The following is a 23640-nucleotide window of genomic DNA, read 5'->3' as shown; positions in this document are numbered from 1 at the left end:
GCCATCTCAGGGTGTAACCAATGCGTGGGATATAATTGCAGTCAGAATTGATGTGGCACTCTACGATTGGTAGATGCCGCTACTATAATTCAAAAGTTTTTTGTACAGCTACACTTTAAAGCAGATCAACTGATAAAAACATAATAATAATAATAATGTTTCTTTATTAGCCCTATACAATTTCTTGCATTAAGAATGCGTCTTTTTGCATACCCCAGCTTTTCTCCATGGAGACACAGACACACAAACAGGGAGAAAAGCTTGGGGTCAGAGTGCAGGGTCTGCCACTGTACGGCGCCCCTGGAGCAGTTAGGGTTAAGGGCCTTGCTCAGGGGCCCAACGGAGTAGGATTCCTCTGCCGGCCGCGGGATTTGAACCGGCAACCTTCCAGTCACAGGCGCAGATCCTTAGCCACAGAGCCACCGCCCCGCCCAAATAGTAGTGGACAAAAGACCATTATGAGATGAAAAAATGATTACTGCTACACAAATGCTTAATTGTGTAGAAGCAATAGCACAATCTGCTTAATTTCTCACGAAATGAATCTAAAGCAGTAGCCATCGCCAGCAGCCATATCACCCTGCAACTCACAGGCGCCCTCCTTCGGATGAGACGTAAAACTGAGGTCCTGACTGTGGTCATTAAAAATCCCAGGGCGTTTCTCGTAAAGAGTAGGGGTGTAACCCGGGCGTCCTGGCCAAAATTTCCCATTGGCCCTTATCAATCATGGCCTCCTTATAATCCCTGTCTCTGAATTGGCTTCATTACTCTGCTCTCCTCCCCACTAATAGCTGGTGTGTGGCGAGCGTTCTGGCGCACTATGGCTGCCGTCGCATCATCCAGGTGGGGCTGCACATTGGTGGTGGTGGAGGGGTGTCCCCATTACCTGTAAAGCGTTTTGAGTGGAGTGTCCAGAAAAGCGCTATATAAGTGTAAGCAATTATTATTACTATTATTAAAGCAGTAGAAACATTACTGGAAACATACACCAGATTCCTTCAGCCGATACTGATTTTCAGTGTATAATTCACGGATATGTCAAGTAATAACAATTTGCAAACTACTGGAACAGCCATTAGGGCACTTCAAAAGCAGCTCAGGCACTGTGACTGGTCAGGTGTTAAACCTTATGCTGGTTCCCCACTTTCTCAGTGGAAGATCAATAAGCAGGTGCACCAATGCACACCTGGACTGAAGATCTCCGCGCCTTGAGCCAAGGGGTGGGCGAAAAAAAAAAATCAGCCTTCAAAAACAGAGACCACAAACTACACCACTGGGTGAAATAAATCGATTCACTTTGGTACTCGGTCATTACCACCTTCCTTTGTGGAATCTGTTTTTAGACTTGTTAAAGAGCTTTAAAACACTGAGGTTTAAACTGAACTACACACAGAATGTGATTCGGATAGATTGAACTTTGTTGCTTACAGAGTTGACAAATCTTTCATTCTCATGTGTTTGTGTGTATGTATACATGAGAGTGACCTGCAAGGAGCTTTACCTCAGAGTATCTCCTCTGCCAGGCCTCCAGGATGGCGGCGGCCTTGTCCTCATTCCAGTTGATATGTGAAACATGTTCATAATCCTTGAAGTGTTCATACATTTGCTTGGGGGTCATTAACTGAAACATGGTCTGGAGAGCCTGGGCACTGAGACACAGGGGGAGAGGGGGATGGGCAAAGTAAACACCAGGCAGGAAGAGATTTTCAGAGTGTGGAGTCTCAGATGAAGGGGAAATAAGAAGCAAAGGAGATCTTTTATAAACAAAAGTAAATGACTCCACGGAGAAAGGTATTCGCTGAAAAACAAATTTCCCTTCTGTTGTTTCTCAAACACACTCAAGCCTCACATTTAGGCACCGCTAAAATAGTTACTGTAAATTACATCAAGAAACTTCAAGTGAAAATTAAACATTTTTCTAAAAAAATGCTTGTGGCCTCATACTACAGCTTTCTGGTCTCATAAAAAGGTCACACCCAGTAGACCTACTACATTAAAATTAGACTGAAAAAACACGTCCTAATTAATTCAAAGTATTCAAACATATACTACATAAGATAAAAGCAGGAAAGTTCTGGAAACATGGCCTAACTTACAGAGGCGTGGAAGGTAAACAGCTTTAAATCACATGCAGTACTAATAACTATGACTACTAATGGGACTGCAGAAAATTCTAGTTTTTACACATCCAGTGAAAAATAAAGATGTTTTAAAAACACCTAATGTGATTGAATACAAACATTGATTTATCCTCCTTATAACACCACATTTAAGCAAGTGGACTACAAAAAGAGGTGCTCCAATGAAGAACAGATTCACATCTGGGAAACCTGCACACTGAATTTGAAGAAACTCCCTAGTGTAAAACCCAAAATTTATCAATATAGAATCACATTGGTAGGGGGAGAAAAATTCAAATGTCCTAAATTTACACTTGGTTGTTCCAATCGCAACAGTTTCTCTCAGTGAAAAGGTATTTTAATTATTATTTCAGTAGACTTCATAGCCCTGTAAACGGACATGGCAGTGTGTGTTTCACTGCACCGAAGTCGCCACTTGTTCAGGCTTAGACATTACAATTTGCGTTATTAATGACTTCAAGGAGGAACAGCTGGTGTTCTAAGGTTTCACTGGATCCTTGTTATGGTCTGAAGATTTATGACGCTTAAGCCTATGTAACCTGTTTGGACCAACATAAACAACCATTATCATAAGTTATACAGGCTTTCAACGAGCTGCCTCATTGACTGGGGGCTTGGATACTTACCTCAGAAGCCTCCCACTCCCGTTCTTTGTTGTTCCCCCAACGATCAGCTCCTCCTGCCAGTGCATGTATTTTTTGGAAAGGCCGTGACAACCACCTTTCAGAGCGCGGGCAACATCATAAGGCTGCAAAATACCATGAGCATTCTGAGAAAGGAAAGAGGCGACACCCTGTGCGTGCTGTACAGGGCGGGGTTGTGTGCATTTTCTCTTTTTGTTTTAACTGACCCAAACAGAAAATGCAGACCAGCAACACTTCTGACATTTACGAATTGAAGCGGTGTCATTTCCTTTTGAGAAATTTAGAATGGGTCTGTTTTTTTATGATGCACCTACCCAGTCGTGCATTGTCAATTGTCTCTGGACAGCTTGGCTTACAGGAAATAGGTCTGTACCGTCATGGGGAGAAAGAGGGAGCTCAGACAGGCTCCTCTGACACTCCCACCCATCGGGCTATTCATCATTTGACATGCTACAAGCTCTGCATCAATGCACAGGAGGGTCAGGACTGACTAGAGGACACTTGTGTCCCTCAATGCCCAGGAAGCTACAGTACATGGGTCATTGGTTCACCAGAAACTGGGCGAAGCTATGCCCGTCCACTTAGGGAATCTCAATTCTTTAGTCATCTGAATTCCTATTTTTACATCTTTGGTCAATATCGTATATAAAGCTAAAAAGGAAAAACCTTTTTGCAGACTGCACAGCAGCACAGATGGCATGAAAACTGCTAGAACTACATGCTTAGTGTCACAGACAGCTTGTGAAACTGGTCCAGAACACATGATCTGGAGAAGTATCAAATTTAAACTCAAATCCTGAAGTGGTAATGAGGCATCTAATAGCAGGGTTACACCTACATGGCATACAACCAATTATATGTGGTAGTACACCATGAAGTCATAGAAAATAACATTTTTCATAACACAATTATACGTCTTCTTTAGTTTCCTCCTTTCTTTCTCCTAAAGGGTACAACCCAGATCAAGCAACTCTTAATGACAGAGGAACGTCCTCAGAAATGATCTTCTCTTGTGGTCCAGGTGGGCGAGGGTGAAAAGCAGCAGGAGTCCTCCTGCTGATTTGTGCTGAACTTCACCTTGTCTCACCGATGTTCTGTGTGGCTGATTGCAGCTCACAAACAAACCGACCACACTATTTAACAGGAAGGTGAAATGAGCCACAACAGAGCAAGAACATGCAATGACCCAGGCACTGTGACTCTTTATGGAAGGAATGTGCCAAGCTTCATAATTAGTTTGCGCTGAGAAAAATGTATGAAAATATCTTTAGAGATACTTAAAACATCTCAAGTTTTTCCTTGTCTGTAAAACGGAAAGTGTTATTCTGTAACGGCACCCAGCAGGGCTGGGATAAACACGTACTCGAGTGGTGTTCTTGTTGGGTGCTGTGACAGGGCAGTCGGGGTCTGCAGGATTAAGGCAGGGGCGGTCCATATAGCCGTGGCCAACCTCCGCCTTCATCAGCATCTCCTCCCAGCTGTCCACTTGGTAACTGAAGGCTTTTAGCTCCTCCAAGAACTCCATTGGATCAAAGTTGGTCCACTGCACAGGGGGTTTACCTCTGTTGAGAAAAGGAGCAAAATACCTACAACACAAAGCATACAAAAAACTGCACCTAAAATACTATAAGAACACACTTCATGCTTTGCACTTCACAGTTACAAAATTAAACTCCCCTTCAGATTTCTCCTCACGTTTGTCTTGCCCCGATATTGCCAGATAACACCTGCTTTGCGAAGTCTTAAGAAAATATACGGTCTTAGGAACAACCACAAAGATTCTGAAACCGGGAAGGATTTCTGCGAATATTTATTTTTCCTTTTTATGCGCTCAATGGCTCGGCCACCAATCAGGAAGATGGCTGGAAAAAAAATCTTAGCATCGGATTACAGACTGTCTGCGTAATAACTGTTTTGCAAATTAAATCAATCAAAACAGCTGACCTTTATTCCCTCTAATAATACCTTTCCCCCTTCATCCTCTCTGACAACTTGGCAATCAACCAACAACCTTCCCCACCACCACCTCTCCCACCCCTCCTCTCGCAGTCTTCCCCTGCTGCCGACAGGCCAGAGAGGCTTTTGGCTGGCTTACTTTGTGGTTCAAACCACATTGTATCTGCTTAACCAGGCTTGAGTCATTATTCCAAGTCTCCCAACCAGAAAACACAAAATCCTTATTTACCATCTAAAACTGCTCCCAGTGCGATCCATGATGGCCAGTGCAAATTACTGTTGCAAAGGCATACAAACTGCGAGGAAAACAAAAGCCCGAACCCTGACTTGTGCATAATTAACTCAAATGTTTGCATCTGCCAGCTATCACAACAATGAAGTCTTCTGGGGGGGTGCAGGGAGCTTGAAGGCATAATGACAAACCATTGGAAGGAATAAAGGCAGATTCAGTCTACTAGTCAATTAAGAAAAGTGTAAGAAAGTAGACTTCAAAATGCATACAATTCATCCTTCCTCAAACGTCACCTGCACAATTACATCTACTATACAGTGCACTTCCATATCCACTGATAATGTGAAAAATATCTCTTTCAGTATGCTTGCTTAGGCAAGGAACTTAATTTGTTTGCTTATTCAAAAGGTGTCCACCACATTCAAGAATATTTTCTAAACATTTTGGGTCTAATGACAGAATCAACGTTTTTTTATGTCGTGTGAGTTCACTGCAGAAAATGAAAGACACTGCGCCAAGGCGGGTCTCAGTTACAACATATTTGCACTCAAAAGATATTCCCCTCTTTTGTTTTCAAGAATTCTGGGGCAGTATAATCCGATAAGCCGGGAAAGAAAACTGTGCGACAGTTCTACGTCAAAGAAAAGAAGGTGAGGAAAAATCCCAAGACCTATTCTCAGATTTTTTTTCAAGCTGTAGTCTCCACTGCCGCAGTGCTACAGGGCGTGTCCTTGCTCTACAGTACAAAGCCATTCGAATGGCAAGCCCAGAGTTTGCCAAGCACTTTCAATGCTCTCTAAATAAAACTATTCAGCCGCATATGATTAAGTTATATGGTTTCAGATCAATTAGTAACAAAAAAGTGCAATTCTCTGCCACTCATCTATTTAAAATGGGTTTAATTGGTTTTAAATGTTATAATAAAACATTTAGCAAAAAAAACTACTAAAATAAGATTATTAATAAATGACAAAGATATACATTTTTCTAAAGCACCATTTTTTCTAGGGTGAACAAAACCTCCATTCAGGCTTCTGTAACTAACATTCTCTTTGCTTTGCATGAGCACAAGCTTTTGTTTTTGTTCTGTATTAGAAAAGCTGTACCACTGGCTTTTCAGAGCAAAAGTCTTTGTGCATTTTCTGCAAGGGAATAAGAGATTTAAAAGTGTTCTTACGGCAGATAGGCCACTCCTGACTGTAGTTTTGCACCTTCCCAGAAGCAATCCAACGGCGTGATTATTAAACAAGGATAGAGGTTTTCAATAATCTAAAGAGATAAAATTCAAACAAATTAGTTGCATTTCTGCTGTTAAAACATCTTTAGAACAAAATTGCTACTGTAGGATAAACTGAATTCTGCATACCTGATTCATGGGCGCAGCTTCAGTGATAAGTTCTCCTGATTTATAACACAGATGTTCCAATTTCCATTGCCTACAAACATGGACAAGATTTTACAGCCAGCAAGAAAAAAAGGTAACACTTTACGTGAATGAGGAGTCACCAACACAACACAATGTAACATTCCATAATCCTTCACAACCAATTGTGCAAAATGGGGAAATAATTCAGACCGGTTCAAAATGAGACATTCTTGCAAAAGACAAGAGCAGAACTTCAGGTATAGAATTGTCCAGTTAAAATGATGGAAGACACCATCAAGGACTTTCTCCAGATGCAGAAATATGATTTTAATGCATGTTATTATCATGTATGGTGTTTACTAAGGGGTTATGATGGTGTTTTTGCCTCTTTCAAGTAAAGCACTACCAAAAAATTAATACAATTACACTGCAATTGGATCATTTAAACTTCATGCACAGACCGAAAAATACTAATTAAATATGAGTTCCCTTACGGTAATGACATAGTATATTTTCAGCATTTATCTTTTTAATTGTGCAACAGTTAAAGCACATGAAAAACAAGGTGGCAGGTTGACTTTTGGAAAGAGAAAAGGCAAATCATATTTGCTTCATGCGTAAACTAAAATGACTTTTTCATGCGTAAAATAAAAAATTGCCAAGCTGGCATTTTTTTTAAAATCTCATTGCGTGACAGAACTCTAACAGCATTTTTAAAAACTTAGTGCAGTGACCCAGTGCATTTACCCAGCATAGTTCTTCAGAACCAACTGAAACACAAACAAGAGGGGAGACAAGCCAAAGGACTGTGGGGGTCTAGCTACCCAGCCTTGATGTTGAAGCCGGTATCCTGGCTCCGTACATGAAACTGCTGGATGACACCTTTGGATTAACTACAAATGGACCAGAAGGTCCGAAAAGTCATCTCTCGTTTGTCCCCTTTCTCGTGTTCTTATAACCCACAGCAATAATCTGACAACTATCTGAAAATGTCACGTCAACTTGCAGTTGGGTCACCTGTTTGGAAGAACACCTGACACCTGTTCCTCTTACCTATTGTACATGTAAACATGCACTCTGCTGGCTTTAATTGCAGAGTCCAGGTGTTGCCTCAGTGCTTCAACCGTGAGTACATTAGCACCTTCTTCCCGTGGGGTCTGAATCATGAGTTGAGGGTTGAACATGGCCTCTTCTCCCATCTTCTGCCGTGTGTACTTCAGCTCCTGATTTACCCGTCCTCCCACTGCAAAAGGAAAGCCAAATACAGTCACCGTCCAGTTGGTGAACGCCAGTCTGGCCCCGAACACACACAGCTGGAAAATAACACAAAATCGGGGCTTCAGCTCGATACTTGACCTTCTTTGCCACAGTCAGAACAAACACACAACCCTGACTGTTCGTGGGAATCGTGACGTCTAATGTACCCGGAAAGAGCAAGGACAAAATCTTGTATTGTGATAAAAGTCAAGAATTCAGCCAGCACTGTGAGAATGAGTCCACAATACGATTGCGAAGACTGTACTCCAGATCCAGCCCTCCCCCAGCAGGCAGTGCAATTCTGTCAGCACAGGGGAGGGCTCAGTCACAACTGGCCAAGGGCAGAGCCTGGACTGGACTGATACTTAAACTAAACCTAAGGGCTTTTGTTAAGGCCCTCTTTCTTATTTTTGTACTTAATAAATAATAATTCTTACACTTATGAAGTGCTTTACAGGTAATGGGGACTCCCCTCCACCACCACCTATGCGCAGCATCCACTTGGATGATGCAATGGCAGCCATAGTGCACACATTATGCCCACCAGACATCAGCTGTTAGTGGAGAGGGGAGCAATGTGATGAAGCCAGTTCATAGATTGGGATTATTAGGAGGTCATGACTGGTTAAGGTTAATGGGAAATTTGGCCAGGGCACCGGGGTAACACCCCTACTCTTTTTGAGAAACGCCCTGGGATTTTTAATGACCACAGAGAGTCAGAACCTACGTTTTATGTCTCATCCAAAGGACTGCATGGTTTTTACAGTATAGAGTCTCCTTTGCTATCCTGGGGCATTAGGACCCACACAGACTGCAGGGTGAGCCCCCCCTGCTGGTCCCACTAACACCTCTTCCAGCAGCAACCTTAGTTTTCCCAGGAGGTCTCCCATCCAGGTACTGACCAGGCTCACACCTGCTATGCTTCAGTGGGCTGCCAGCTGTGAGTTGCAGGCATAGCTGCTGGCTATGATAAAGAGTTATTTTGTTATCTTGAAACATGTTTGGCTAATATAAGAGTCAGATGAGAATCAATGTTCGGATTATTCAAAGTAGACCTTTTTGCCTCAATGTTCACACTAAAAGCCAGGCTTTTATTCAAATGATTATGGTACCGAAGCACGGAGCTGCTAACATGTGATGGCTAAGAATCACAGTTTACACATTTAAAAGCATCTCCTTTGCCCTCCTCACGAGTTGTTTGGTACTGCTATCTAGCCTTCAGAAGATACCTGCCCACTTCAGAGGAACACAAATTTCAGGGAAAAGTGTGGGCCTTTGGAGACAGCCTCCAGGCAGTCAGACAAAAAGCCAGTGATTGATGGGCACGTAGACTGAACTCTCCTCTCATGTCTTCTGTGGGTGGTCACCCTCAGGGCAGGGCTGTGGCTGCCAGTGCAGCACCTGAACTCTGACATCGAGATCTGAACCTTCCACAGAAAGATGGCACAAGCAATGTGATTAATTACACACGGTATAGAGTATTGCACAAGAAGACACTGCGCATTGTTTTAAGATGTACCTAACTGCCCATATCGGCGATGATGTCAGTTCTATGCGATACTACACCACCTTCCTACAGCCCCCAAAATTTTTTTAACAGTGACACTAATACTCTAAATTCCTCCCTTGCAAGTGTATCACCCTGTCCTTAGCCTGTGAACTGCAGAAATTATATAATACAGTACCCAAGTCACAGTCAATAACTGCTTAATATTTGCTGTCAGTTACATCATTTCTATTGAGCTCCGTAGCCAGGATGTACTGTACTGTATATGTCCGGTTTTCATCAGATACATAAAGCTTTCCTCTGCTTTAGTACATGCTATATACTGTATAGAAAAATATAGCATTAACTAAAATAAATAGCAAATGCGCGGGAAAAAAGCAGGAGAAAATCAGTGCAACCTTCATCCGCGTCAAATCTGTTTGATTAAAAAAAAAACATAAGAATAAGTACAATAAGCACTCTCCCCACACATGTGCCATGTGTTACCTTGAAAACACAGTAGAGGGATGTCTCTCTGGCTTATGCATTATTTCAAATTCAACATATTTCACACCATCCTTTACAAAGTTGTGTAAAAAGCCCTGTGCTAAGACCAGAAAAAAAAAATCAGTGGCTATGATGTAGTAAAACTGATACAAAAGGCTAACAAAACAAAAATGTATGTCAAAACATCATCTACAGCTTTAAAACACAGCAGCACTGGTAGGAAAACAAGAATTTTAACAGCCTCCACATAACTTCGTCTCTCAAGACAAAGCTAGACAAACAGTAATCTGGCTCCTCTCCATTAGTCTGACTTTTAATCTTTAAAATCTTCCTCAAGAGCCATCCTTTAGGATAGGGCTGGAAAATAAAAAAGACTGAAACATTTGAAAGCAGTACAGGATTCTCTAATAAGGATCAGCAAGGACTTGCTGCAGCTAAACCAACCGGATGTAAAAGTGGTTCTGCAGACCTCCTCCTTCTGAGCTAATCTTTTTCATTGGCGTTTCTAATCCATACTTACCCAAAGACCAAATTGAACCCAATATACATGAACTCTCCCTGGGTTCCATTACAACATTCTCGAGTTTGCGTTAGATACCGATTGCGTTAGATGAGAGCAAGCTTGGAGGAACGCGTCACCACCAGGGCTCTTTTACACCGGTCTCGCTGCATTTTCGCGCGCATACAGCCACTTCATCTGCAGATCATCGCGCCCTTTGGCTGGAAATCATCATTCTCCCACACTGCAGCCATGCCAGTATTTTGTTTTACAATGAATTCCTGAACTGAACAGGAGAGCGGGATAATTAAATGTAAAGCACAATAATTCATTATTGAGTGCAACACTTCTCCGTACTTGTCGGTGCGGTGGCTCTGTGGCTAAGGATCTGCGCCTGTGGCTGAAAGGTTGCCGGTTCAAATCCCGCTCCCGGCAGAGGAATCCTACTCCGTTGGGCCCCTGAGCAAGGCCCTTAACCCCAACTGCTCCAGGGGCGCTGTAAAATGGCTGACCCTGTGCTCTGACCCCCGGCTTCTCTCCCTGTCTGTGTGTCTCATGGAGAGCAAGCTGGGGTATGCGAAAAGACGAATTCCTAATGCAAGAAATGGTACGGGGCTAATAAAGTGATGTTATGTTTATGCAATGGCAAAGAAAGGGTCCTTTCATGTTCTATCTTTTACCCTGATCTGCTGGTTTGGTAACCTGAATCTGAGAGGCAAGAACAAACTGGGCAGCCTTGTGAAGGTCATTGGCGCTGATCTTTCAGCCCTCTCCTCCATCTATCATTCACGTCCTTAGCGTAAAGCAAAATACATCTGTGATGATCCTTCACACCCCTTGTTTAAGTTATTCCAGTTACTCCCATCAGAACGCAGATACCGACTCCCCGGCACCAAAACCCACAGATTCAAGTTCTCATTCATACCCAAAGCCATATTGTTATTTAACACTTCACCCTCAATGTAAATATGCACGTATAGTGTTGTTCCTGGCGTTTTTCTTCTGTCTGTACACCAACACTACTGCTGTAAAAAAAAAAACTTACCCCCCCCCCGGGGATAATAAAGACACTCTCTCTTTCTCATCTTCCGTAAAATCTAAGTAATGTAAAAACCTTGTGTAAACAGAGCCTTCACGTAAGGTTGGGGAATGGATTAATCTAATCCTTGAGTGTGAATGTCGTCCATGCTGAGTTATTCTATTTACCTGTAAACACTGGATGTAAGAGGCAAGATTGTGCATTTTAGTTTTTAAAAGCTTTGACAAAGAGGCTATTGTTTTACATGAAAAGATTTCAGTATGCGTGAAGGATGTGTCTTTTAAAGTAAGGCTGGCTGTATGTGCAATACCCAAGAGAGACATCAGAGGCAGGTCAGGAAAAGCTTGGACATCTCACTCAATTGCTGAATGCTCTTAAGTTTTCAAAACGTGCAGTCGGACTCAAACCAGTTGCAGTTTTAGCATAAGACCAAAGGGAGCCACTGGTGTGGAAGGCCACCTAAAACTACTGATCAGAATATGGCAAGCCGGGACCTTCAGTGTATTCTCACAACCCATACGCGTGTGAAATTCTAACCAGGCGGTTCAGACAGCTTTTCTAGTCTCTCTATTCTGTGTTTCAGGCTGAAAGCTGAAGATATCATTCAGGCCGCATCAGTGAAAAGGATGTGAAGAACATTTCCAATGCTCTTCAGGTTTACTCATACCTCCCAATGAAATAGAAAAAAAAAACACATGAGAGACAGGTCCACGGACCGGATAACGTGTCCTGCTGAAAAATAAAGAATGCATACTGTAATTCCTATGGCATAGCATGGAACCAAGTCATACATATCACAATTAATTTATGGCCAGAAACCACAGGGGTCACAGTTATTCACACCCCTGTAGTTAGAGCTGAGTAAATCCTCCTGTGGCAAGGATTACACTGACGAGATACTTCCTGCAATGTGCTCTGAGATTCAGACTCTTCTGCAGGGGGAGTTCTCTCCATTCCTCCAGGCAGAATTGCTGTAAGTAGTTAGCTGCATCGAAAATAAATGTTCTTTACCAGCAATTTGTATGCATGCTTTGTATCACTGTCCTGCTGGAATGTCCATTTTCAGTCAAGCTTGAGCTTCTTGGCAGAACGAATCATGCGTTTGGCCAAAAAGTCCTGATTCGTGTTGAAGTTCACGATTCCTCCCTCTACTAGGGCTCCAGGCCCCCGAAGATTAAAAACAACCCCAAAACATCAAAGACCCCCTCAGTGGGTACAGTTCCCAGTGGACATGGCTAACAAATGTATCCAAAAACCTTCAATATCATCTATCCATAAGATAGGAATGCAACTGTCATATAGCTGCCACTATACCAGTAGTCTTACATTTCTTAATACTAAGAACTACATATCGATTCAACTTTTTTCTTTTACAGCTATCCCCTAACGTGTAGAGATCAATAACCCTTTACCTGCTGTTTTCCGTTAAGGACAGAGAGATATCTATGGAGGTGCATACTACCTCTGGACATCCTCTGTGTATTTACTGTACCTCATTTTATACCCCAGGGAAACAGGAATGCCTCCGAGATCTATACATACATCTAAAGAGCAGAATGTTACTGTAGATTTCTTTCCGTTTTTAATGTGGTATACTCAGAAGTGTAAAAAGATTCAGTTTTCTAGAATTTCATTATGATAAATATGACTTTGACCTGTGCAATGCATTTCTGACTATAGTATAACATTTTTAGAATTGCTTTAAGCAAGCCATTTTTGTTCCTATTTCATCAGTGCAACTAATGCATCTAAAGGGCATTGTAAGCAATCAACAAAACATGTTTACATCTGTACTGAACAAAAAAAGCTATCCTGCCATATTACTGAAGAAGTTTCCCTGACGTCTTTCAAGAAACAGCTGGAAGAGATCCTCAGATCAATCAGCTTCTATCTATTAGCAACCCAATGAGCCACATGGGCCAAATGGCTTCAACTGGTTCGAAACATCTTTTACAGTATGTTCTTGTTATAAATATTTGGAAATGAGAGAATTTTGGCCATTCGACAGTAGACGTATTAAGATGAACTACAATAAACATTTAATTTGCAGAAAACACAGAATGAGAGGAGGCTATTAAGATACTAGCAAACGAAAATAAATGGATGGAGGAGAGAGACAACAAAAGAAACCCAGAATACCAAACAGTACATCACCAATTCTTTGGCAAATGGTCATCTGGATTCCAGCATTTGGTTGCAATCAACACCAATATGGCCGTAGCAGAATGAAGGTGAGCAACGTATAGATATCATGTTACAACTGGATCAACACACATCTTCCCTGACTTAGTCTGGTCTTCTGTGAAGAAACTCCACCAATAAGAAAATCATTTTTTGCTGAATTAATTTTTGGGGGGGAAATGAGGACACTTTAATTATGTTTTCAGACAAGTACAGCCTGAAACCATTTACAACTTTACTACTTTTCTACTTTCCAGGTGCTGTACATGAAGTAATGGATTGCACTGTGCATTAACATGGTGGTGTGTTTCACCAATACTGTACTTTAGAGGTGTATGTACCCCATGATTTACTTATAACATGTTTATACAGTAAACAAAGTGTTGTAAAAGAACATGCAAAACTAAACAAGTATAAAACCATTTTCAAAGGTGTTTTTTGGCAACCTAGGGTACCGGATAATCAATTTAAAAAAAGGCAGGTATCTACCAGATTTACCATTTTTAACACACCACTGCAATTGAGCACAGGTGAACTTTGAAACTCCAAGTCCTTCATTGAACAGCAAGGGTAAAATATCTGGCTTTGGGTTTCAATACCATATACTGAATTTCACATCAAAGTTTGAAGATCCTGTTTGCAGGCTATGTGTATTAAGCTGGCATCAGAAACACACTTAAGAGAAGTTCAGAACTTCAGAAACATTTAAGTCATCTTCAATATTCCACTCCCATGACTTGCTGGTAAAAGCCTCTTGTTTGATACATTTTTGTTGAGGAATTCACACAGCTTTTGGGCTATGTGCTGTGTCACGAATATTGACACAGACAACTAAAAAAAATATGTAACGCAAAAGTAGCATCAAAAAGTTTAAGTAGGGCCTCCTGCGTATTTCCACCGATAAAGGTGCTTGTCTAAGGGCAGGCTGAAGTCGATGGTCGTGGGTTCGAGCCTGGGTCAGGACACTGGCCAAGTGTAACTGGGATTGTCCAAGAGGCAGTACAGGATTGGCCGACCGAGGCAAGGCTGTCTCTGTTCTAAACAGCACAGAGCCTCTCCACCAGTCTGAACCTGCAGTATGGAGCTGTGCTGCCTGTGACTTTTTGAGAGACGGGTGGTTTTGGATGGAGAGACAAAGGTGAGCAGATCTGGGGAGCCCATTTACATCTTCATTCTCCCGCGTGCTGCACTAGGGTTCAGAGCTCTGAGTAGAGATGTGAAAAAAAAAAAACAACTGTTCCAAAATCGGGTGGGTATACCAAGGAAAACTAGCACTTCTAAATTTGTTAAATGCAGCTTCTGTACTACACAGTTCCATTTTTGATATTTGTGTTTGATAAATGTATGAAAATACAGTAAATACTGTACCTTGATATTTTCTGAGGGGTATATGTTGCCGTTACTATTTCAAAACAAATTAACGTGGATAAATTCCTGTCAGAAACAAACTACTACAGAATTAACACTTTGCTTACAAATGGTAAATATATCTCAAGAGGAAAAATATTTACTATGCTGTGTATCAAAGTTTGCAGCTCACCCTGGGCAAAGAGTGCCTTCCACCTCATTTTTCCAATGCATAGGCAAATGTAGATGAATAGGTAGCATTTTCCCCAGTTTCCTTCAAAAGTGTTAAAAACATCCAAACGGCTCTGTCACTCACACATGGCACAGGAACTGAAGCACGTCCTACAAAAAAAGACCTCAACTGCCTAAAACTACTGATCAAATATTAAGCAAGCATAAGGGTTAGCTCCATGGTGAGAGTTTTCATGCACAGCGACAGAATAACCAATCGCTCCATGGACATTGCGTGAAAAAATCCTAAGCACATTTAGGCTACTGTCTGTTTCACATCAAAGACTGTACAATTGATCCAAATGGATAGCACAGTTAATCACAGTCAAACAAAAACAGATGTTCAGCGTACATATCCAGAGTATACTGTAGTAGCGTGTTGGAACGCGATCTTTCATTGAATTCGCAATGCTAAACACAGGACTTCAGGAAACTGGAAAGCAAGCGAAGGGAAGCAGTAATGACATGTTTGCGTGTACACTACCACAAACGTTCTTTCTACTTTGTCTGGGTTCTCAATGAAATTTCAATGGCGTTTTCTGACTGGGCACTGCTGCCACAGGTGACTTTGTTCACATGGAAAAGGCTAACCGAGGCTTGCAAACTACAGGGAAAAGAAGGATCATTCAGCAGTTTTGCAACTGAACCTAAATGTCATTCTGAACACGCGGCAGCACTTAACATCTTTAGCAGCATTTAACTCCACACCCTCACATTCATATAAATGTGTCTTGTCTGGCTCCACTCTAAGAGCGACCAGGAGCAGCAGCCATTTCCAAAGTAGTTTTCTATGTTTTCTCTACATGAGTGTGAAAGCATCAGGACCTCCATAAGGTCCTATGTTCAAAACACATAATTAATAATTGCTTACACTTATATAGCGCTTTTCTGGACACACCACTCAAAGAGCTTTACAGGTAATGGGGACTCCCCTCCACCACCACCAATGTGCAGCCCCACCTGGATGATGCGACGGCAGCCATAGTGCGCCAGAACGCTCACCACACATCAGCTATCGGTGGGGATGAGAACAGACTGATGAAGCCAATTCATCAAGTAATTCATACATGGGGATTATAAGGGGGCCGTGATTGGTAAAGGCCAATGGGAATTTTGTCCAGGACGCCGGGGTTACACCCCTACTCTTTTCGAGAAACGCCCTGGGATTTTTAATGACCACAGAGAATCAGGACCTTGGTTTTACATCTCATTCGAAGGACAACGCCTTTTGACAGTGTAGTGTCCCCATCACTATACTGGGGCATTAGGACCCACACAGACTGCAGCGTGAGCACCCCCTGTTGGCCCCACTAACACCTCTTCCAGCAGCAACCTTAGTTTTTCCCAGGAGGTCTCCCATCCAGGTACTGACCAGGCTCACACCTACTGAGCTTCAGTGGGCTGCCAGTTGCAGGGTGATATGGCTGTTGGCACCCCCTACTGCTTCGTATGGGAACTTGAGTCCTAAGTGCTCTTCAAATATAAGGCCCACACTTTTTTTGCTTTAATGAACTCCTTCATCCCAAAGATGACTAACAATCATCAACCAAAAAACATCTGCCAATTGCCATTTTGTCTGCATTTTTCTTCTGCCATTTCAATGCAATAAAGCAGGAGAGTAGAATGAGCAGGATGTCACGCTGTTCGGCAATGTAAATCCTGTAACGGCTGGGCCAACACATGTTTCAGCTGACAGTCCATGGCAGTCAGAAGAATGTACATGGGAACTACGGTCAGCAGGGTGATAGCCTGCCTAAACTATAGGGAGCTGTGAATATTTTTCTAGTTGAAAATCTTGTGTAAGAATAAGGAACTCCAATGAAACTAAACATTTTCTGTAGCTTTGTCGTGCAAAATTCACAGTAGAAATAAACTGAAATAAAAAACAGATTTTTTTTTAAATGCATATGCACCTGTTTTTCTTCTTTTTGTGCAACTTAATCTGAACACTGGCTATTAAGGCATGAGTCATAAAAGCTCCTCAGTCTTTTTTACATTAAAATTTGGCCTTTAAAGTGGGGATTGGTGGAAAATCTGTAACATTTTATGTTTTAAATCCAATTTAATAATAGTGCTGAATTGATAAAACAGGAATTGGTCAAATGTTCTGAGACCTCTGTAAGCTCATTAAAGTTGGAAAATAATCATGTCCTTCTATTAGGACCACCCAGGTGCAAAAAAAGAGAAAATGTCTTGAAGTATTAAGGAAATACACTTGATTTCTTTTCTTCTGGAACCAAGAACCAGTTATGTCTGATCTTGCTTTAAAACGTGTTTATAATATCCATCATTAATAGCAGCTTCAAGCTAACCAGACCTCAATTTTACATCATTTTTCATAGGCCACAGACCAGCGGTATTAGGTCCTAAAATACCCTTGCAACAGATTTATGAAGTGAAACAACACTAACAGGTTTTAAAAACATGCACTGATGTAGTCTGCCCTACTCATAAATATTCCCCAATAAAACGTCCTTACCAGAAGCTTTGTGCATTATTTGGATCTGGAAAATTACAGCGTTTGTTTCACTGGTAGCTTTAAGTAAATAAGATCAAGCCATGCTAGAAGCCTAATTAGAATCTGATCATGCAGAATCTAATTTCTATATCCGAGACTAAAACTTCCAAAAGTACTAGATCCAAAACACCCCAGTCTAGAAGGAAAATCGGAGCAAAGCTCTCACATTTATAGAGTTCTACCCATACAATCCTAAATTTACAATAAGTGGTTATCCTAGTGCTCCTTTTCGAAGATTTAATTTTGTGCAGTGAGCAGTACAAACCTGGATCAGAAGTACAATCATTCTGAAGAGCTGGCATATTCCAATCTCAAATTTGGCGACTTCAATTTAAACATCTTGCAAGAAAAGGAACATTCAAAACATTAAATAACAAGCCTGCAACACTGACTCTTAAAACCTTCCTTTCTACTACACTCTATCGCTCCTGCAAGGTTAAAACGAGCACTTTGAAGTCCTTTCCATCTTTACCTCTAGGGACTATTTAAAGGCTTTCCACAGAACAGAATGTTTTCTTGGTCTAAAGAAGATATCAAAGGCAGATATACAGTAGATAAAATAGATAAAAAGAAACTTCGATGGGATACAGTTACAAAAGAGTGTTTTAATTGTGGAGAATAAGACGCCCATTCACAGCAATGACAAACGCACAGAAGAAAGAACAGTACGACAGACAGCCCTGCATCTGTCCTGCTCCTTCAGCCCCAAAACACAGCTGAAAATACGATCTGCTGCAGCCCAAGTGGGACCGATCTTTGAGGAGGTGAAGCATGGAGCATATCTGCTCTCCCTGCTGGTCATGGCCCTGTCAGGTCATGTCACACTGCCCCCCACTAAACCAAGCCTGCTGTGCGTCCTGGGAGCCACGTGCTGTGCACCTCCACCAACCAAACTCTCTTCCACAAAGGACAAGGACCGGAGCTCAGCCAAGTCACCTCGGCCGTGTGGGCAAAGGGGCAAAACATCCAGCTCGCTTCTAAACTAGTACTGTGCTTAGGAGATGCTGCACTACCTTTCTTACTCATGATACTCTGCAGGGGAGGGGGGGGGGGGAGGGGAGAAAAATCTTTCAGAGAAGAATGCATCAAAAGGCAAGAGGGAATTTCAGTTTTTATTAATGTGCGAGGCGATACTTTTGCTCTACCTAAAGGTAACTGGGGAACAATAAGAATTTTCTCTTTTTTTGCCCCCCCAAGCCAATTTCCTCAGTGCATTTGGCTTGGTTTGTTAAGCTTAAATGTATGTTAGCTATAAAAGAAAACTGTGTTCATGCAACATTTCAGCCTCTATCGGGGCATTCAGGTTGTTGCATAACATTAACCCCAGTCCCCTTTTCTCAGATTCTAAGAAGCTGACATCACCTCTTTAAGCTCCCAGAACTATTCTCACCATCAAGCAGTAGACTCTCCTTTCATTGGCTTTCCACTCAGGGCTGCATGGGGCAGAACACAAGAACACAATGGCTCTTCCCCTGCCGCCCCCCCTAACCAGCCCCAAGCTCCACAGCAACCCCCCGCCACCGACCCCCTCCCTTCCCAGCTTCCCACAGGCTCCTGCGCCTATATGGAGCATCATGTTGAGCTGATTTATTTCCACTGCCGCTCCTTCCCTGCATCTGTGCAGGGGCAACACACATCACTGGGGGCCACTTTCATGATTTTGTTGCGATCAGGATTAGCTGGATTAGGGGCCGATTCATAAGGACCCCCTGCGGCCGCAAGGAAGTTTCATCACGGGGTCAGTGTGGTGTGAACTACACTACTGACACCTCCACCGATGCCGGTCTCTCTCTCTCTCTCTCTCTCTCTCTCACACACACACACACAGCCGAAAAACAATAAGGCAAGCAAACCTCTGAAATAACCACACAGCTCCAGCAACATCGGGGGGGTTTCGAAAACGGGGCTGATCCAGCAAAGAAGAGTAGGCCGGTTTAGACGACGACATACGAGGAAGAGTAAGAAAAAACGCTGATCTAAAAATTCATTAACAATCATCCGTCAGCGAAGCGAAAGAAAGAGCCGCCTCGCGAATCGAGCTAGAGATTCGCCTGCTCCCCCGGGAGTCCAGGTCACCGACTGCTGAACGCACACTCAACGCTTCAGAGTCCTAATTAAACATCTCACGACCGCGCTACCTCCAATTAGAGAAGGGGGAAGCAGCAGGCAGGAGAAAGGCCGAGGCCCTGGGGTCCGGACGGCTCAAGCAAAATCTGGACAAACGCACCCGCGAAACCACTGGAGTCAGATGAGTTTATTATAGATGAGGTAGGCTGCTTGCAGGGTACTGTGGCCATGCAATCAAAGCCTTATCTGTTATATTTCTCTCTTTTTCTTCTGTTTAGTGCATTCACTGCTGGGAGAAAGGGGGGAGTTGCAAAGGAGGCTTTGACCTGCAGCTGTAACACAATACTTTCGCACAGCCCTGTCGACCCCTGACATAAATTTTACACCGCAGCTGGCATTTACACACTTAGCATTACCATATGTATAGCCAGCTCTGTGCTAATTATGCTAATCACCTGTCTAACTCTCCGCTGCGAAAAATGGTTGTATTTAGCAGTCCACTGCCTACCAATACAGCTTACTGTGTGGCTGAAATGTACATTCAGATGGGCCTGAAAGGCAAGATTTTTCCACGTTGCTGGTTTCATTCAGGCTCCTGAAAAATTTATTCAAGTCAACTGGTTTCGGCTCGTAACAAAAAGTGACGAGAAAAAAGTGAGTGTGTTCCTGCCCTAACATTCTAAGTCTGCTTGCAAGCAAAATGATAAATCAATTGGTGTGGGAAACAAAAAGGGAGAGATTTAGGTTTTCAGGGGCTGTGAAACAGTAGCTTTCGAAAAAATAAAATAATAATGCTGAAAGAGAACCCACCCACAATCCCTGAAAGACTGTATGAAGGAGTAGCTACAAGTTTCGCTCTCTGAGCCAGGAGCTTCTTGAATGTGCATCTGTTTTGCTGCATGTTTTTGTATGAAAAGGAAAAAAAAAACATGACAACACTGCATGCAGCTTTCCCTCCATTGTTAAAAGCTCAGTGCTTTTCTTTTGAGGCCTTTAATGAAAATAAAAAAAAGAGTAAAAAGAAAATTCTGGAAACACACCATGTATCTGGAAAAAAATGACTCCCTTGTCAGCTTCACAAATATCCAACGATGTTAAGACCTTATTAAAGAATAATGTCTCATAATATTAGCCACTATCGACTTTCCAGATACAGGGTCTTTCGCAAGAAAGCTATTTTATTCCTACCTTAGGTAGTTACCAAACTGTCAAAATCAGCTGAAATATGACTGCATCCCTGAGGTAATGGGCAGAACTGAAGCTGTGGGAGGAAAACATTTGGACAGTCCAAGCTAAGCAGATGATATAAACCTCAAGGATCGCTGGGATCCAAGAGCTCACCTATTTTTTCCTTCGAGATTTCGCTGGCAGAATGCGTCAGTTGCTACTGTAACACCTTTGTGAGGGAAAAAAAAACGAGTACCCCTCTTAAATCTTTTCTGCCGTATCAGGCTAGACATGGATGCACTTCAAAGTTGAAGCTTGCAGAATTCCTCCTACTCAATACTTTCATTTTACACACTTAATTCCAGTTGTGGAACGACTAACGTCAAACTTCTGAAGACGTTTTATTTAGCTCAGGGCTTAAATGTCTGTCCCTTATGCCTGAGCATTCTCTTGAGCCTTCTGTCCCTATATCAAACATTAAAAAATATAACCAACCTGTCCCATACTACTAACACACTGCTTCAGCATAGATCATCTTGCAGGTCTATGTCACTAGACAGGCAGCTCTCACCACACGACACCAAATAACTAATTGGATAAAACAAGTTTGTTTGTTCTTCAGAACTTAAAATGACATTTAGAAAAAAACAACCAGACAGCCACAACTTTCTTATACGTATCTCAATTTCAGCTGCTATTCCCTGCCAGTCCAGAGTATTAATTCATCAGTACTCCGCTCCAAAAACCTGGCTCTGTAGCCAAAACACAAATAACACTACAACTACTGTGCTGGTTTCAGAGCAGAGGATTTTTTTTATGGAGGATGGACCACCCTGCTCTCATGGCAGAGAGTACTGTTTACATTGCAGTACTTGACTGTGTAATACATCTGGCATTTTCGGGCAAGATTCCTGAGCAAGGAGCCAGAAGACCTCAAGCAGAAATGAAAGCGGGGGAAAATAAAAATGAGTCGGTCGCTTCACGTTCCTGGTTTTTCTTATTTCATTTACAGCGTCGATATGGCTTCTGGTTAACCTCTCAAAGCATGACTCCGGGACAAGGAACAATGTCAGTAAACATTTATTTTAACATAACAACAATAAAAACAGCCACCTTTATTCCCCACATGCAAAGGCTTTATGAGCACCTTTTTCCAACGGAGAATGACCAGCTATTTTTTTTTTGCTTATTCCTAACCTGTTTTGGATTCGTCAGTTTGTGTTTTTCACATCTCAGCTCACAGTTACTAACCCCATGACCGTACATGGGGGAGAATAAGAAAGACGCATCTAACCTGCCCATGTTCCAGTTACTCAGCCTCTAATATATCTAATATGCAACACCACCCTGTACCGGAGTCTCAGTGCTGACTGGAGGAGAGGAATGACGACACTGCGTTCACTGCGTTGCCGAGCGACAAGAGAGCCCTGACCAGCTAACCCTGCCCTGTCCTGTCCTGAGCACCACTTGATGACCAGCATTGTCTTCTATTGGTCTTCAACAGTCAATGGATCCTTCCCACAACAGCTGCATTTCTTTAAGTTAGGGTTACTTAAAGAAGCTGTATTATCAGCGTTAGACTGTACTATATTTGATTTAGGTTAGGAACATACATCACGTGTTTCTTACAGGAATATAACAGGGCTACAGTTTTGACAGTTGATTTTCCACCCTGATGACTAGAAATTTCCCATGACTTTGGACGTTGTGTTAAGGTCTTAGAACTGTCCCGCCTGCTGAAATGCATGTTATAATTGCAAGGATTTAAAAATACTATTCTTAAAGGTGGTGCTGCTTACATACCCCTGAGCTCAAGATCTGTTTCAAGGCACATTCTGTAGATGGAACATTAAAAAGAGTATTTAGAGTTTCTCAAATAGTTTTCCATAATTAAAAGGGACAGCGACATCTGTTCACACTGGAGTATTTTTTAAATTCACATTTAATTATTGCAATTTCTTCTAAAGTACTTTTTATATTGTTCGCTTCTTTCCCCTCACACTTCAGTGGAATAACAGTATTTAGCTCTGCCAGTAAGCAGTACCTAATTCATTTTAAATTAGTATTGTCAGAGCAACCAACAACTGTCCAGACCGAATTTTAAAAAATTGAATGCAAGAAAGATATTGAAAGATTAATCTTTAACATTACCTAGCAACTCACTAAGAATCTGGATGCAAGCAACAAGATATATGCATCCTTTACCAGAAAGCCACTCATTCTTGATCACGCCTGTCCTGTAACACACAGGGCAGGGTCATAACCTGGACCGGTCAGAGAGAACATTCAAAATCCACACAGAACCCGCACTTCTGTCCAGAATTTACCCCAGGACACCGGACCTGTGGCAAAGCAGTGCTAACCACCACAACACAGCATTTTAAAACCTGAATGTTTCCGAGGAAAGCCCCACACTTTCAAGTGAAACAACGTCTCCTGAGTACGCCTTTTTTTTTGTCTCATCTAGAGCTGCCTTTTTAAGGATTTTGTTTGCACATCTTTGGGGTGGTCCTTGCCTGGCTCGCATAAGTTTAAAAATGCTCTGCAGAAGAAAGTGGAATAAAGACAGTCATAACTCCAGCACAGCAAAACCATCTGAACAGATATGGTCACCATGTCTTTACACCAAATGCTGTGCTGCGGGGTTTATAACTCAAAAAGCACACAAACCCCTCCACGTTTAATTAAGGAAGTTGTGTTCATAAAAAAAACCGTTGGAGGATTTCCAGCACAGCTAGACAGCTCACACCATGTTTGCTGGCCAAATTACATGCACAAATTGACTTGCGTCTAAAATAATGTCTGAACATTATTTTCTTATACACAGTTTCTCATCAGGCCAGTTCTCCAAAATGTAAATTATTCCTCAACATTCGAGTCTGTAATAAAAAATGACTGCCCTCTGGTGGATGTGTAACAAACGCTCAATTTTTTTTTAGTCTTATAAAAGTAGACTCACAGACTGGTTTCTTTAACACCCCTTCTCTGCAAGTCTTCAATCT

The 23640-nt window shown here is 42.1% G+C and overlaps 1 protein-coding gene across 3 annotated transcripts in view; it reads right to left on the bottom strand.

Moving 5' to 3' along the window:
* ptch1 (patched 1) overlaps positions 1–23640 on the bottom strand; it is a 76550-nt gene that overhangs the window by 40314 nt on the left and 12596 nt on the right. For 2 of the 3 annotated variants that reach the window (XM_015368361.2, XM_015368349.2), the window contains exons 3-8: positions 7393–7582; positions 6340–6409; positions 6151–6242; positions 4149–4371; positions 2768–2889; positions 1502–1649 (exon numbers count right to left, since the gene is read on the bottom strand). In XM_015368361.2, coding sequence (XP_015223847.2) covers positions 1502–1649; positions 2768–2889; positions 4149–4371; positions 6151–6242; positions 6340–6409; positions 7393–7582 — 845 coding nt within the window. The remainder of the gene's footprint in view (positions 1–1501; positions 1650–2767; positions 2890–4148; positions 4372–6150; positions 6243–6339; positions 6410–7392; positions 7583–23640) is intronic. The other variant, XM_015368356.2, reaches the window with a different exon arrangement.

This window comes from Lepisosteus oculatus, chromosome 3 (assembly GCF_040954835.1).
Source record: "Lepisosteus oculatus isolate fLepOcu1 chromosome 3, fLepOcu1.hap2, whole genome shotgun sequence".
NCBI classification, from domain to species: Eukaryota; Metazoa; Chordata; class Actinopteri; order Semionotiformes; family Lepisosteidae; genus Lepisosteus; species Lepisosteus oculatus.
Note: the sequence above shows the minus strand (reverse complement) of the source record. Positions and strands in the feature narration are given on the sequence as shown.